At 36.6% G+C, this 15,950-nt stretch overlaps 1 protein-coding gene across 1 annotated transcript in view; it reads left to right on the forward strand.

Annotated features, from left to right (window-relative positions):
• Positions 1–1,055: 1,055 nt before the first annotated feature.
• Positions 1,056–15,950, forward strand: part of vap (RAS p21 protein activator vap) — a 51,291-nt gene continuing 36,396 nt past the window's right edge. Inside the window, exons 1-3 of the mRNA XM_089643373.1 lie at positions 1,056–1,187; positions 9,469–9,651; positions 14,310–14,423. Coding sequence (XP_089499499.1) covers positions 9,486–9,651; positions 14,310–14,423 — 280 coding nt within the window. The 5' untranslated portion in view covers positions 1,056–1,187; positions 9,469–9,485. The remainder of the gene's footprint in view (positions 1,188–9,468; positions 9,652–14,309; positions 14,424–15,950) is intronic.

The raw sequence follows: 15,950 nt of genomic DNA on the forward strand, positions 1-15,950 counted from the left end.
ATCTTTTTTCGTAGACCTCCTGCTTGCCGAATATTGAATTTTCCCAAACCTATGAACGTACCATGTGATAATCATTTCTTCTTTCGTAAGAAGATTCTCTTCCCTTGCCTGCCCAACAACCAGTTGGCGGTATAATTCCTCTGTCTTTGCATTGTGCAGACAGGTGCGCCCTAGTGAGGTATTACGCCAAATGAACATGAAACAGGAAAAGCAACGGAAATTTCTTTGTAATGTAGCTAGAACTGCCCTTTAAGTTTTTTTGTTAGCGCTTATTAAGATCAGTTCTTTTTGTCATATGATATCCGATTCTTCAACCTTCCATTTCCATAATCAAAATGTCATCAAACTTAGTTTTGAAGTCTGTGTGAAGTACAATTAAATGTTGAACGTATACCAAAACGTCACAACCCTGGACGTTTTTAAAAACAAGTTGGGAACTACGAAAATTCGCCGCTACCAACGTGTAATGTTTTGTTTCAATATATTAATTCTGACAAGAAAATGAACGTAGACTCTATTTATATACATCAATAAACAATTTGACGAAATATAAAAATACAAATATCAAATAAGTAATTTCTCAGTCTATTATTTTAGTATTACAAAAGCTGTGTAATTTGTGTTAGGTGTATTGTGTCGTTTACGGAACTGCTGGATAATGATGACTTGATGTAAATGGAGGTTCGCTCGTATGTACCCCCATTTGAATCTCGTGGACACCCAATTTTTTTCTCGCTGACATGGACCCCCAGCCGATATAGACCCCTGGGGGTCCATATAGACCACATTGGGAACCTCTGATCTAAAGGAAGAAAAGTATTTGATGGTCTATGCTATTGGCTTATCCCCAAAGAGAAAAGCGTCATTATTTTAATTGCCTTTTGTAAAATTTAAAATAAATAAAACTAATTTATACATTTTCATCGATCTCAAAATTCAAAATAAAGTTTATTGTGCGAACAAACCTTGAAAAAGATTGCCATACTTCAAAATCAAGGGAATAATCGGACGTGGTGGTAGACAGTAGTTCCAGTAGACACCGAAACGTCAATAATCTCCCCTCGTATGACACCTCTCGGCAAAATTTTATTTACTTCACTTTGTCAACTCCGAAGTCGGCTTTTAAATTTGTGACTCGCGGTGATCAAATAAACAACGATACTAAATAACTAATTCTGAATTCAAAGGTAAGGTGACCGTTCGAGTATGTGCTGAGTGTATTCCAATCTATTAAAGTGTCCAAAAAAATTATCAACAACTTCATTAACTTGATTGTTTTCGTGTTCTCTCCCGTGCTGTGGGATCCTAGCTTGGACAATGCGAGATTCTTTTTTGTTCCGAAGCTATCTATTTTAGGTGGCTATTTCGAGAGAGTCTTTTCCTGCTACTACATTTTGTTTGCTGTAGAAAAAAAGGTATTGCCCAATTTTATTCATTCTTGGAAATTGATCACTCATTACGGACTATTTTGGCATGCAAAGAAATAATATAACCGCATTCCTGAATATGAAAAAAATAAGTCGAATTCCTCAGTCGCCGAGGCAATCGATATTCATTATGAATGACTAATTGGATTTTTTTGTTATGAACTTCAACTAGAAAAATTGTTTATTTTATTTTATTTGAAAAATATTATTATTCTACTGAGACAAGTTAAAACATAATATTATTCTCTCATATGACTTGGATGAAACTCATTACGAATAGGAAATATCAGAAAGCATTCTAAATTCAAATGGAAATAATATTTATTGCATGTTGTATGAATAAATATAAGGAAATTTAATTATGTGTGCTTTGCCAAAATAGGTACCGTTTGGGTTCCTAATAAGAAAATATTCTTCAGTACGTCTGCCTTTTTACTACATATGTTACAGGTACTTGAAATGCTTTCCGTAATGAATTATATTATGGTAGAGTTTCCGTACTCCGCTTACTTTTTTTGTTAACCTGACAACTCAGGACAGTGGCAAAACAACATACTTTTGAAAAGTGATATGAAAGTTATGTAAAGTCATGAAAAGTTATTATGAAACAAAATGGGTTACATCAGGTTTGGTTTTTATGGACTAGGCTGGAAGGAGATGGGAAAGAGGAAAGTGGGGAAGTACCTGGCTATTCATATCTGGTCACAAACACGGCCAAAGCCATTTGGGCGATGCTGAGAGTATCTTCCACCCTCCCCTGTCCAGATTTGTCATTGAACCCAAATGTGCATAAATTATTTAAACAACCCAAACTAAGAACCTAATAATCTATATTCTGCATGTTTGTCTATATTAATTAACTAACTATCCCACCGTTTTCACGCAGGGCCCGCCAGACAACTCGGTCTTGGCAACACACCTTGCCTAATTCACAATCATACATACTCTTCTATTATTCTAACTCCCGACATGGTTCGAGTCAAGATTCCAGGTCTTCTTTGGGTGTCCCTGACTTCTACCATTCATATTTGCATCATATATTTTTCTTACACTCCTTTCTTCATTCATTCGCTCTACAAGCCCAAACCATCTGGGCGTCCCTTTCTTAATCTTACTCATTAGTCTTACACCAGCCTTGCACTCTTTGCGGATCTCCATATTTATCACACAATCATACATGGTTTTACCACATATACGCCTCAGGGATCTCATTTCTACAGAATTCAGTCTACTTTCATCCATCCTCCGCTATTTCCATGCCTCACTGCCACACATTAGAATGTGTACCAGCACTTCATTGTGGACTGTTAGCTTCGCTTCTTTTTTGTTACCGCCAACTGCGTTCAGTCCCCCATCAGTGGATTTACCTGCATTTACTGTTCTTTCAATATCTTGTCAGCCTTTCCATCTTCCCCAACTTAAATAATAGTTTCTTTCACTAACTAAGCTAAAACCATGTTTTATTAAAATACTTTGGCCGGAAAAGATAGTTCTACCCATTCGGTCGATTGATGCTTAACGCCGGGAAGAGTAGTTCTACCTTTTGCACTGGCCTCATTTCAATGGCAGAAAAGACGGAATTATTCAATATTTTAATATGAATATTATATACCAATCTCTTTGTAAAGGTCCCAACTATATTTACATAATTATCGAATCGAAATGCAAGTCTTCTTTTCATATTTATCTTCGTGCCTTTCGTTTACATTATTTCAACAAAAGGATAGTACGTTATTTGTTGTTGTAATAATTCAATTCCTGGAATGAGGGTTTTTATGACCGTGAAACCCGATTCGAATATCTATCTCTGTTCCACCCTACTCAACTCCTATGTGCAAGCGAGCGAGAGATATCGGGCGTATTTAAAGAAAGCAGGTATGGGCAAATACCAATAGGCCGACTGTAATAAACATATTATAAGGTTAATTGAGTTGCATTTCAAATAATATTCGATTTTCATTTAGTACTTTTTTATAGCTTGGGTATTCTGAGATACTACATAGAAATTTTTATCAAATTTTTTTCAAAGATATAGCGATTTAAAACAAATTAAAGAAATTCACGCGGGACCCTTTGTTTAAGTTTTTATTTTTTATATTTAAGTAACCAGGAAAACATAATATGAACTGTCTTAAAAATAATTCTTCAGTTTGTTTGCTATTAAGGTTCAATGGCTCTGATATGGTAACAAAAAGATTGCATTTTTATTTTTCGGAATAACTTTATTGAGTAAAACCTCAAATTGTTATATTTAAATATTGAAGACAATATTAGTGATTTCTAAACGAAAATCTGAAACAGAAAAATCAGAAAAGGAAACGGTCACATCTGGGACTCGAACCCAGGACCCTTGTCTTTCCGGGACAGTGCTCTACCAACTGAGCGGAATAGGGACCGAGTAACCGAGTAACCGAGTAACCGAGGGGAATAGGGTCCCTTATTGAATAAGATAGGTTTATCTAAAAAAGACGCTGTCTGGATTGCATTTAGTTCGGGTTAAATCTTGCGATCATATATAAAGATAGTTGCCAATAAAAATGTGCGGTGAAAAAATGAAGACAATGTTAGTAGTTCTTATTCGAAGTATGATACAGTTAAAAGTGACCGAGGGGAATAGGGTCCCATTAGGTCAGTTGGTAGAGCACTGTCCCGGAAAACAAGGGTCCTGGGTTCGAGTCCCAGATGTGACCGTTTCCTTTTCTGATTTTTCTGTTTCAGATTTTCGTTTAGAAATCACTAATATTGTCTTCAATATTTAAAAAGATTGCAATTCATTAACCCTATAGATGAATATGAAACTCTTGCACACAATATTATCTGATTGTAAAGCCCTTTGTACACAGAAATGCTTTCAAGCTATGTGTCTGTGATGCAACCACAAATAGCTTACCGATATGCTACTCTTTAAAGTTAGTTTACATACACAGGGCTACCTGAATTAAACTTAAATGTTCTGCTGTGGAATAAATACGATGTCTAGTGACTAGCGACGAAGACTATAATATTGTTCTTCTTTATATTTATAAGCATGAAAATGATCTGAAAAATGATTTTGGGTTCACCCATACAAAGAAATAAACGTTAATTGCAGGGCATTCGCCGCCGCTAAGAAACTACATGAGAATGATGTCTAATTGACTTTTCTTTCCAACCTCAATCCCGCCTTCTCCGCTAAATCCTTTCTAATGTATGCCGGTAAATTATAGCTATGTAAACATGGATATTTTTCCACCTCCAGAACAAATTTAACATTCAAATCATGTTCGGACGTCATTTCTATCAAACGAGTAGTAGATCCAAATGAAACTTGCGTAGCGTGCTACCAGCACTGTTAGTAGCGTACAAATGATGTGAAACCCGTAATGGATGCGTAACATCGTTTACTAAATAACTAACTAAGTAACCAGGGTTAGAGTTAGTAGGCAGAGAGGACGGACCGCCAAACAACTCGGTCTTGGCACACACTCCTTGCCTCATTCACATTCCTACATCGTCCCATACATACTCTTCTATTATTATTCTGACTCTTGACATGGCAGGACTCAAGTATCTGATTCACTTGATCGTGCCATGTCTTCCTCGGGCATATATTGTTTCAGGTGAAAAAATGTAACAAGCAGTAATTGTTGAATTAAACACTAGTATATATTGAATTATTTCGCGGATAAGAGATAAGCCGCCATAGCTCAGTGGTCAGAGCCGTCGACCGGAAATCGAAAGGACACGGGTTCAAGTCCCGTTGGCGTCATGTATCTTTTATCAGGAGATTTTTCAATGTGGATGAGTGTTTCAGGCTAATAATTATTGCTTGTAAAATAAAATTATTTTTTGCTTGTAAGGTTGAACACTGCCTCTTGTCCCTTTTTTGACTGACACTTGGTTTACTTGTAATATTTTGTAAGTTTGTTTAACTATTCACCAGCGGGAAACAAACACTGTTCAATTATAAATAATAATTCCTATCAGCTTTGACACAAGTACTGTACATTTGTTCACTGTAATAAGATATTAACAGTTAATTTCGGGAGCAGAGCAAAGCACATAATATGTATTACATTTGGTTGGTACGCGCACGAAACTTGGGACACTTGTAAGCATCTCCGTGTACGAATGACCTAAGGAGTTGTAAATACTCCATAAATTAAAAAAAATGTAAATGTTATTTAAAAAAAAAAATAGATTGTGTTCAATAATATTATCTTACACTTTCAATCGAATTTAATAATTGTAAATTACTGATAAACCCTCTTCTTCTCAGAACACCGGTATAATATATACGGCGCACCTAGATTGTGCTAAAAGTCTCACAGTGCCTATTAATCAGCGTGAACTTCGATTGTGTCATACAAAAGACAATGACATGGGAAATGTTGTGAAATATATTTATTACAAAATAATATACCATTTCAAATCATAACTACATATTCTACTACTCCATAAGGTGAGGTTATGAGGTACAGTAGCTCGTGTTTATGGGAGAAGTATTTACATACAAAAAGAAAATTATGCTTTAAAGGCGATGTGTAAACAATACTCAAACTATTTCTGCGGGTTCAATTCCCGTCGGCGGCATTTATTTTTACTCGGGAGATATTTTCATTTTGTGTCAGTATTTCAGGCATAATAATTTGTTATAATACTTAGGACGAGTTGTTTCGGAGAATTGGAACAATTCATCAAATTTCAACATTCATTTTCGGGTTCTGTGAAAGTCCCTTTCAAGTTCTGTTTTTATTGCATTATAGTTTAGTTGCTTGAAACTGAAATAATAATAGAACTTGAAAAAATCTTTCACAGAACTTTTAAATTTGAAGAATTGTTAAAATTCTCCGAAACAACCCGTCCTTAATAAAGACTTATCAAATAACTACAAACGTAATTCAACACACAAATTACTCTGTATAATGTACATACAAGGAAACATATCATAGGTACCCAACAAGAAGTATCTTATTCTTGTATATTGTTTCATCTTTGTAAATCATGTACTGTTTATTTCTATAATATAAAATAAAATAAAAAAATAAATAATACACTAAAATCTTTTAGTGTACATTATATAAAGGGAGTAAATAAACTGGCGGGTAATTAGACAAAATTCCAGCTGGCTGATACAATTAATATGAAACGGTAAATAAAAACAAGACGTAAAACTAATTACAGATTCTGTGATTACCATTTACCTCTCCCCGGAATACAATTATTGTAGTACTAGCTGTACCCCGCCACACATTGCTGTGGCTCAGTATGTTTGTGTAGATAGAGAAACAATATAACGTATTGCTTTTACATCCAACAGATGGCGCTGTTTAAAAAAAAAACATGTTGATATCTATATATGCTACATTGTGTCAAAATTTCAAAAGCAATCGGTGAAGAAGTTTTGGAGATTTAAGATTTTGAACAAACGACCAAGAACATTTTTATGTACTAAACACTGATCCCTAGATTCCTACCCACCCCTCATATCTTTTTCCTTCCCAGAACTTCCTCTCCTTAAAAAGACCCTCCACGCAGTATCCCCAAAGATGACATAGTCCCTGAGGGAAATTATTTTACTCAGGGCCTCCCGTTTTGGGTTTAATTTAAAAAAAAAAAAAAAAATTGCTCAGACAATCTTCCTTGTACTTGAATTGCACAAGCGTTGCCATTGTGAAAGTCCTGTATGTGCAGTCAGCAGTAGCAGCACGTATATCAGTGACGGGCTATGACTCATTTTATTAAGAGCATCAAACTTGGCTATCGGTCATATGAAAATTACACATTATACTACTATCATAAAGATAATTCTTATAAAACGTAGAATGACTGACGCACTAGACATATGGCAAATATACATAAAAACTCTTATATATAGAATAGTTAGACGAGCGTACATACAAAACATAAAAGCTCCGTCGATAAACACAAGCTTTGGACAAAGACACCACAAACACCAGGCAACAAAAGCATTCAATAATTGTACACCCACCAAAAATTAGGGAAACAAAAAACATTTCATAAACAGAATTAAGATATAGATTAAAGTGTCCCGGAAAACACTGGTCTGAGGCAGTCAACTCATAGATCAGCAACATCATCAGCTGTAGGCAGACTGATGGAACCTAAGCGCAAGCCAAATACTAAGTTTGGTGATCGCGCTTTCGGAGCATCTGGGCCGAAGGCTTGGAATAAACTCCCTCCGGAACTTAGATCCATAACAAGTCCTCAGAATTCAGGTCTAAACTAAAAACTTACCTTTTTAAGCTGTCATACCCTTTAATTAAATATACCATTATTGCGAGAAAGTCCAGTTATATCCAATTTTCCAATTATGTCCTAAATCCTGTATCTAAATTTCGCTAATAAACAATTAGTTAATGTTAAATAAGTGTTAATCTTAAGTTACCTAGTTAGTAATAACGTAGATCATTGAACAAATTTATTATATATTTGTACAGCGCCCTTGAGGTGATTTTGCACTAAATTGGCGCTATATAAATCATCCAAATATTATTATTATTAAAGAACAAAAAGGATAAGTTATTACAAAAAAAAAAAATTCTTAAAAGAATTAAAAATATACCTACACGTATTATACACAACCCGACCAACAATTATTATTATATACAATATTGCCTCATTATTTAATTTTTATTACTTTATTTTATTTCTTAATATTTCATTTAAATTCCTTTAACCTTTTGAACGCGTTAATTTGCTCCGTTTTATCTATACCCGTACGCGGTACATATTTTCAAATACCTATGCATGCAATTAAATGTCAAATTATAGCATTCTGGCATGATTTATTGGAAAATATGAAAACAAATCCTCGTGTGTCAACACTCTTAGATGTTTATAAAAACAAAAACATAAAATTTCATACAAAGACGTACCGTATCTTTTGAATGTGGTCCCGCCATTCACTCGGCGTCATAAATAAACCACTCTCGGTGTGTGTGTACTTAGGCCACTGTGTTTATAGACACAAGTGGGACACCATGATCACTTATCATTCTTAGTTATGAAAAGTTGTGAATGACAAACTAGTACTAACGCCATCCGTTGACAAAAATGTAAACTAAAGGACTAAAAGGCGCGAAGAGGCGCACTTGGTTATCGATCTTTTTTTATGAAATACAATTTTATTTTTGAGAAATTCTTGTAGATGTCAGCATCGTGATAGTTCTACAAATGTCCAAGTGAGCAAGAAATACATTTATGACGAAAGAGAGCGGGAATATCGGCCGTCAAAGTTGCCGTATCAACTGTTGATACAGCCGCGTGTGAGTATAGACTTTTTGCCGTAACAACAGTTGATACGGCCGCGTGCAAAGAGTTAATTAACATAATTTCAATACAGTACATTTTTATTTACATACAAAATGTGTCACAAAAAATTGTAAAATGGGGGTCTCAGCTTGGGTAAAGCACCTAGTGAGGCTTACTCCAATTTATTATTTATTTTTTAAATATGAGTAATGAGGATACTGTGCTCCCCCCGTGCGACTCATCCGGTACCCTCCCCCTCTACAGCTCCCCCGATACGGCTCCCCCGATATGCTCGCAGCGTAATAATAATAATAATGATTGGATTATTTGCATAGCGCCGTTTTCGTGAGAAAATCATCTCAAGGGTAGGTGTATAAATGATCCTGGTACTGGTACGCCGCCTCGTGCCACGTGAAAAATAAGATGCTAGGTACTTAGTAGGTTTAGGTACGTAAGTCCAGATGTCGGCCTTCGGACGCCGTTCACACATCTCTGGATATGTAATAACGATTAATACTTGGATACTTTTTGTGGCGCTATTTTTGTAAAATTTCCTGTTACAAAAAAGTAAGCGTTCAGCTGTGCAATTCAATAATAGAATTGTATTCCATGGAGAGGCAAATGGTAATCACGAAATCTGTAATTTTTTTTTTCTGTCTTGTTTTATTTGCTTTTTCTTGTTAATTGTTCCAGCCAGCTGGAATTTTGGGTGATAGTCCACCAGGTCATTTATTTCTAAAAATTTGGTTGTCTATGTAACTCTGTGTAATATCAATATGTGTTGCAGACTGGCAGTGTTGTGTTATGATGGCCGACATGATCCGGGGGCCGGGGCTGCCCGGGGTGTTCAGCAAGGACAAGCTGGGCTCCCCCTCCACGGGCTCGGAGGACGGGGGCCCGGGGGGCGACCTGCTGCCCGACATGGCCCAGGAGCTGGAGCTGGACGACGTGGACGGGCCTAGCACTAATGGTGAGCAATCTCTCAAGTCTCTTTTAGATCCGGGTGTTCTTCTTTCGTATGGTGGGGGGTCAGAGGGGGATATTTAGTTCTGCGTGCCGGTCTAGGGTCTCATTCAATTTGGTTAGCGGCTACAGGTACCGCCGCCTCGGTAACCACTCATTAGATAACCAATGGATGGATTCATACGTCATCCCCACTCATACCTTTTTCATTCCCAAAACTTCCTCTCCTTCTTTTCCTTAAAAAACCCTCCACACAGCATCCCCAGCGATGACATAAGCCCCGGGGGAAATTATTTTCCTCAGGGCCTTCTCGTGTCCGTTGAGTTTTGCATGCTCGTATGCCGGTGCATGGGGGATTAATGCTGCTAGCTCCCTCAAGCAGGCTCCATTGAAATGCCTGCTTAACAGACTCGGCATGTGTCATTGCATCGGTCTGATTACCTCTAGGAGAGTATGACCGTACCGTTTACTTTCGTAAAAGAATATGTGCGAATACACTGCACGGCAGTATTTGTAGAAATCCCCTATTAATTAAATTAACCATTAATAATAATGTCAAATTCTTTTTACTATTAATTCAGTTATTATGATATTATGTATGTATTTTTTTAACAAAGCTTGATTTTTGAATCACATACTATGAATACAATTTTAAAAATTGAAATTTTGGTTGTGAAAAAAACTCACTTATTTAATTCTGCTCTCAAAATCTTACTCTCTTAAAGGTTAATAAATCGTCAATCAGACTGACTGCCCTCCTTCGCCCAAAATCATTAAGGATTATTTCTATGGTCTCATTTTCATAGGAAAATCACCTTATTGAATACAACGAAGAATTCCTGTATTCAATATAAATTTATTTTAATATTTTTCTTATTCGTTTACCCATCCTACACATTATAATAATAATAATATTGGACAGTTTGTATAGCGCCTTTTTGTGAGATATCACCTCAGGAGCGCGATAAACTTACAGAACATATTTCCATCCCAATTGACTGATGTTTATTATTTTATTAATGATAAACTAATGTTTCTGAGACAAGGTTTTTATGCATAGCACAAAGGATAACAAATTATTATGAACATTAATTACTCGCCTGAAATATCCATAAAAATTGAAAATATCTCCAGAGTAAAAATCTGGGTGCTCTTCTTTCTTCTTTCGTATGGGGGGGGGGTCAGAGGGGGATATCGAGTTATGGTATAATATTGTATTCCTGCCGACGGTAATTGAATGTATTATTAATGCTTATAATAATTTGTCATCCTTTGTGATATGCATAAAAACCTTGTCTCAGAAACATTAGTTTAAAACTTAGTTTATCATTAATAAAATAATAATATCTAAACGAAATCCGAACACTAAGTTTGGTGATCGTGCATTCGGAGTATCCGGCCCTAAGGCTTGGAATAAACTTCTTATGGAATTGAGATGTATAACCAGCCCAACAGAATTTAGATCCAAACTAAAAACTCACGTTTTCAGACACTCATTTCCATAAATCCGTCATTCTATCCAAATATTAATTTTTTTATTTTTTTTTATACCGTAATTGTTACATTATCTAGCGATTCCGTTCATTCAATGTTGCTATTGACTTGCCTACCAAAGGACAATGGACAATATCAGCGGGAACATAACAAGTCAATCGGTTTAATTGTTGGCAGATGAATCATCTAAATGCTTTTAAGATTGACGATTGATTGACGATATTCATTAATTTCATTAATTTAACATATCGTCGCATTAATTCGTAGACTGCGTAACTCCAAATTTTTCGAAAATACGTTTTTAATGTCATCTGGTGTTAAAATTAGACCCGCATCGACTAGTAAAACTCGAAAATTTAAAAAAAAATTAACCTTTTAGATAAACACAAATTAGAAAACTGCGTAAAATTTTGGTGCCATTTTTACTCGCGAATACTTCGTAACTCCTTAATTCAGTATTGGCCGGTGAGCCGTGCACGCTTGTGTTTTTGACTGAGGAAATGTATTTACGGTGTAATAGTTTTACCGTGAAATTAACTGAGATAATTTGATTAATCAATTTTGAACATTTTATAACCTTAATTTTAATTGTGAAGTCACGAATAGTGTTTTGTATCTGTAGTCTAAACTGACGTCTTCTGCACCGTGTGACGCTCTGCCGTAGCTCTCTTGTTTTATGTGCCTCTGCGGTTTCGTAAATACCTAATAGGTCCTTGTTCTGTGATTATCTCTTCTTCAAGGTCATCTCTTTGCAAGTGGATCTCCTCCTGATGCATATCCGGATCCGGTTCTTCACTGTCCTCTTCAAACAAACCCAAAATATTTACGGTGGAACGTGCGGCAATTCCATCTCGTCTCTCCTCAGACACAGTCCGTTCTCTGTCAGGCATCTTCCGCGGGTCAAGCACATGTCTTGGTATGCCATCTACTTCGATGTTGTTGACTGAAGTAAGTCCTGTCACCCTTCCATGCACGATGTGCATCTCCCATCTACTGGTTTAACCGCAAGAAGATCGCCCACTTAGAGCTCAGTCAATACTTCCTCTTCTATATTCACTTGCGCAGAAGGGTGGCTCCACGAGTGTGAAGTGTGAACTATACTAGACAGCGCAATACCTCGATCATCCTGACTTTTTGCAGCCAAAGATTGTACCGAAACACTGCCTGCAGGGGATCGCTTCCACTTCTGGCTGCAGTTCTCTTTATTGTTTGATGATGTCGTTCAACTATACCGTTTCCAGCTGGTCGGTATGCCGCGCAAAATCTTTGACGAACATTCCATCTCTTACACTTATCTGTAACACTGTAGGAACAAAATGCAGTACCATTGTCCATGAGAACTACTTTGGGCGGGCCTCTTTCCCGAAACACTTCTTCCAAATGTCTGATAATCGAAGCTGCATTATCTGACTCGATTTCCCGCCACACGGCAAATCTACTTGGACCGCAATCGATAAATGTGAGTAAACATTTCCTACCGAAATGAGTAACATCAACTGCCAAGCGACTCCAGGTTGTCACAACATTACGATTACCCGCTTCATGGGATGATGGTGGAGGGTCAATTGTCCTGCATTGTACGCAGGAACGCACGCATCTATCGACGTCCTTTCTTCTCGCCTCGGGATCGACCAGCCGGGCAAGATGAAGCGTTCACTTTACTCCAAAGTGATGCTGAGCATGAAGAGTTTCTACGCTTAAAGCACATGTTTGCTCACCAGTTCCACTTTCAAGTCTCTCCCACCTATCTTCACACTCTGAGGAGTCTCTTTCACAACGTTTCCTGTCATGGCTACTCTTTGCCCGGGTCTTGCAAACCCTAGTAAGTACATCAGTTTTATTTCTACAGGACAACAAGGGTGATCGACAATGTCAGATCAAATTCTTCTACAATCTCCTTCATCAACTCCAAGCGTCACTTAACGATCATCTCTGACACGACTACTCCCGGTCAGTGTAGATCTCACCCAGCGCAAAACCGTCGCCGAATCTGTAATGATCTCCAGAGTTTGAAGATTTCACTTGAGAGTCAGATTTAATCCCTTAAGGAAGGAAAAGTACCAGCATTTACAAGACTTAAAACAGACATTAGAAAAGGATTACCACTCCTTTAACGATAACCTTCCGCATCATTAAAATCATTAAAATGCATCTAAATAGACTGCCTCAACATACACATACATTGTTGTGTTTTATTTTGTAAATGTAAAATTCCTATCTCCGAAATTTTCTGCTAGGTTGTTCATAAAACTGTTCGCAGAAAAGTATGTATCTTTTGTAAAATGCGTATCTCCATTCTCGGTTTTTACGTAAACTTCGTAACTCCGATTTGAAATAGAAAGCCTTAACTTACAAAAGTTTAATGATTGAAAATAAATTTCCAAATATATTATATGTTCGAAACATAAATAAAAAGAATAAGCCGTCTTTCATTTTTTTTCACTACGAGGTTTTTTGTGCCTCCTGTAAAATTTTACATTTGGGAGTTACGCATTCTACGAATTAATGCGACGATATATATCCAGCTAACAATAAAAACACCCTAATATAATAGAACTTCCTTCTTCTTCTGGCGTTAGTAAGATTAGATTGTTAATATTAATTTTAGTTGTAAGTTGCTAAATATGTAAATACTCGTATATATGACGTTAAGATAGTAGTTATAGGCCTTAGTCGTAAGTCACTAGATATAAGTCTTAGAGATAAGTCAGTAGTTCTAGTATTAACTATTTAAGAAATAAATTTGTACAGCGCCCTTGAGGTGATTTCTCACGAAAACGGCGCTATATAAATTAGCCAAATATTATTATTTGACAAGTGAAAATATTCCTCAAAAAATGTAGATATAATATATATCGACACCATCTAGTGGGAAATTCAGCACTAACAAAGCCTTTCCTACAAAAAATAAATTTGGTTGTTTACAGGTGAAAAAAATATAATAAGCAGTAATTGTCGGTTGAAATACTTGTACATATTGAATTATTTGGCGGGTTGGGAATAAGCCGACGTAGCTCAGTGGTCCAAAGCACCTGACCGGACATCAGAAGGTGTGGGTTCAATTCCCGTTGGCGACATTTATTTTTACTCGGGAGATATTTTCAATTTGTATTGATATTTCAGGCGAGTAATTAATGCTTGTAATGACTGATGTTTAATTATATTGTTCAGGAGAACGCCAGGCAGTGCTGGCTCCACCAGAGTCGGAGTGGTACCACGGAAGACTGGATCGTTATACTGCCGAGGACCGCTTGTGGGGAGCCGACAAGATGGGCAACTACCTGGGTTCGTACCATCTCTATCTTCAATAGTTTTAGATACATAATACACTATGAAGTTGGACCGTGAATCGGCATTTACGGGGAGCGTTTAAATGTTGATTTGGTGGCCATCAAAGTTTTCATATTGAATTGGCTTGTTCCACCAGATTCGACCCTGTGCAGGCGCAGTTTGTTATGTCCGCTTGTAACAGTTATACTTGCGACCCCAAGAATCAAATGTTGACTCGATTAGTAACTGTTAACTCTTTGCACGCGGCCGTATCAACTGTTGTTACGGCAAAAAGTCCATACTCATACGCGGCTGTATCAACAGTTGATACGGAAACTTTATTTATTTTTTTTATTTATTTATTTAATATTTGTATGTTTTACAATAAATATACAATTTATACATATTATACAGTGTTATAAAGGTGAATAATAATAGCTTTTCCTCACCATAAAGAGACGAGGCTCTTGTGTTTGGTGAGTGAATCCTAGCTCAATTATATGGAATCATGTAAGTAAGTAAATAATATTTTTTCAAAACCAAATCATGTAAGTAAGTAAATAATATTTTTTCAAAACCAAAGGGATAAGTAAGATACTTTGAATGCCAATATTCCAGCGGTCATTCGACATAAATTTATTTCCCGCTCGCTTGAACATTCGTAGAACTATCACGATGCTGACATCTAAAAGAATTTCTCGAAAATAAAATTGTATTTCATTAAAAAACATCGATAATCAAGTGAGCCTCTTTGCGCCTTCGAGTGCTATAGTTTACAATTTTGTCAACGGATGGCGTTAATCCAATTTTGTTATTATATTATGTGACATAAAATTTAAGTGTTCAGTTTGAGAAAAAGTTTTCATAACTAAAAATGATAAGTGCTCATGGTGTCCCACTTGTGTCTATCATCCAAGTACACACACGCCGAGTGAATGGCAGGACCACATTCAAATGATACAGTACGTCTTTGTATGAAATTTTATGTTTTTGTTTTTATAAACATCTAAGAGTGTTGACACACGAGGATTTGTTTTCATACTGTGGAGAATAATCTGTTCTGTCTATATAGTCCAATAAATCATGCCAGAATGCTTTAATTTGACATTTAATTGCGTGCATAGGTATTTGAAAATATGTACTGCGTACGGGTATAGATAAAACGGAGCAAATTAACGCGGTTAAAAGGTTAATAGATGTTGACTTGAATGAGCGCCTGGCTTTAGGCGAGTATGTAGCCACTCGTTTGGAACATAACGGAACAGCGTCATCGGCCGGCAGCTAGAGAGATCAGTGCTCAGCGGAGAGGCCACGGAGTCGGTTATCCTGGAAACGACTGATGGGTGAATCTCCAGACGACATGGAAAGGAGTCATCTAGTTTATTTACTGGTTATTGTAATTCTAGTTTTATTATAATTTGTGATGTGAATCATTCAATCAATGCGCAGGCGCATTATCAGTCCGTCATTACTATCGCCATTGGTCGAAAGTGTCGTCACTTTTGAATAGTGCTAAACAGTTTGCGGGAAACAGGCGTTTGT

The sequence above is a fragment of the Hesperophylax consimilis genome, chromosome 2, assembly GCF_061612785.1.
Source record: "Hesperophylax consimilis isolate HC1 chromosome 2, BYU_Hcon_1.0, whole genome shotgun sequence".
Taxonomy (NCBI): domain Eukaryota; kingdom Metazoa; phylum Arthropoda; class Insecta; order Trichoptera; family Limnephilidae; genus Hesperophylax; species Hesperophylax consimilis.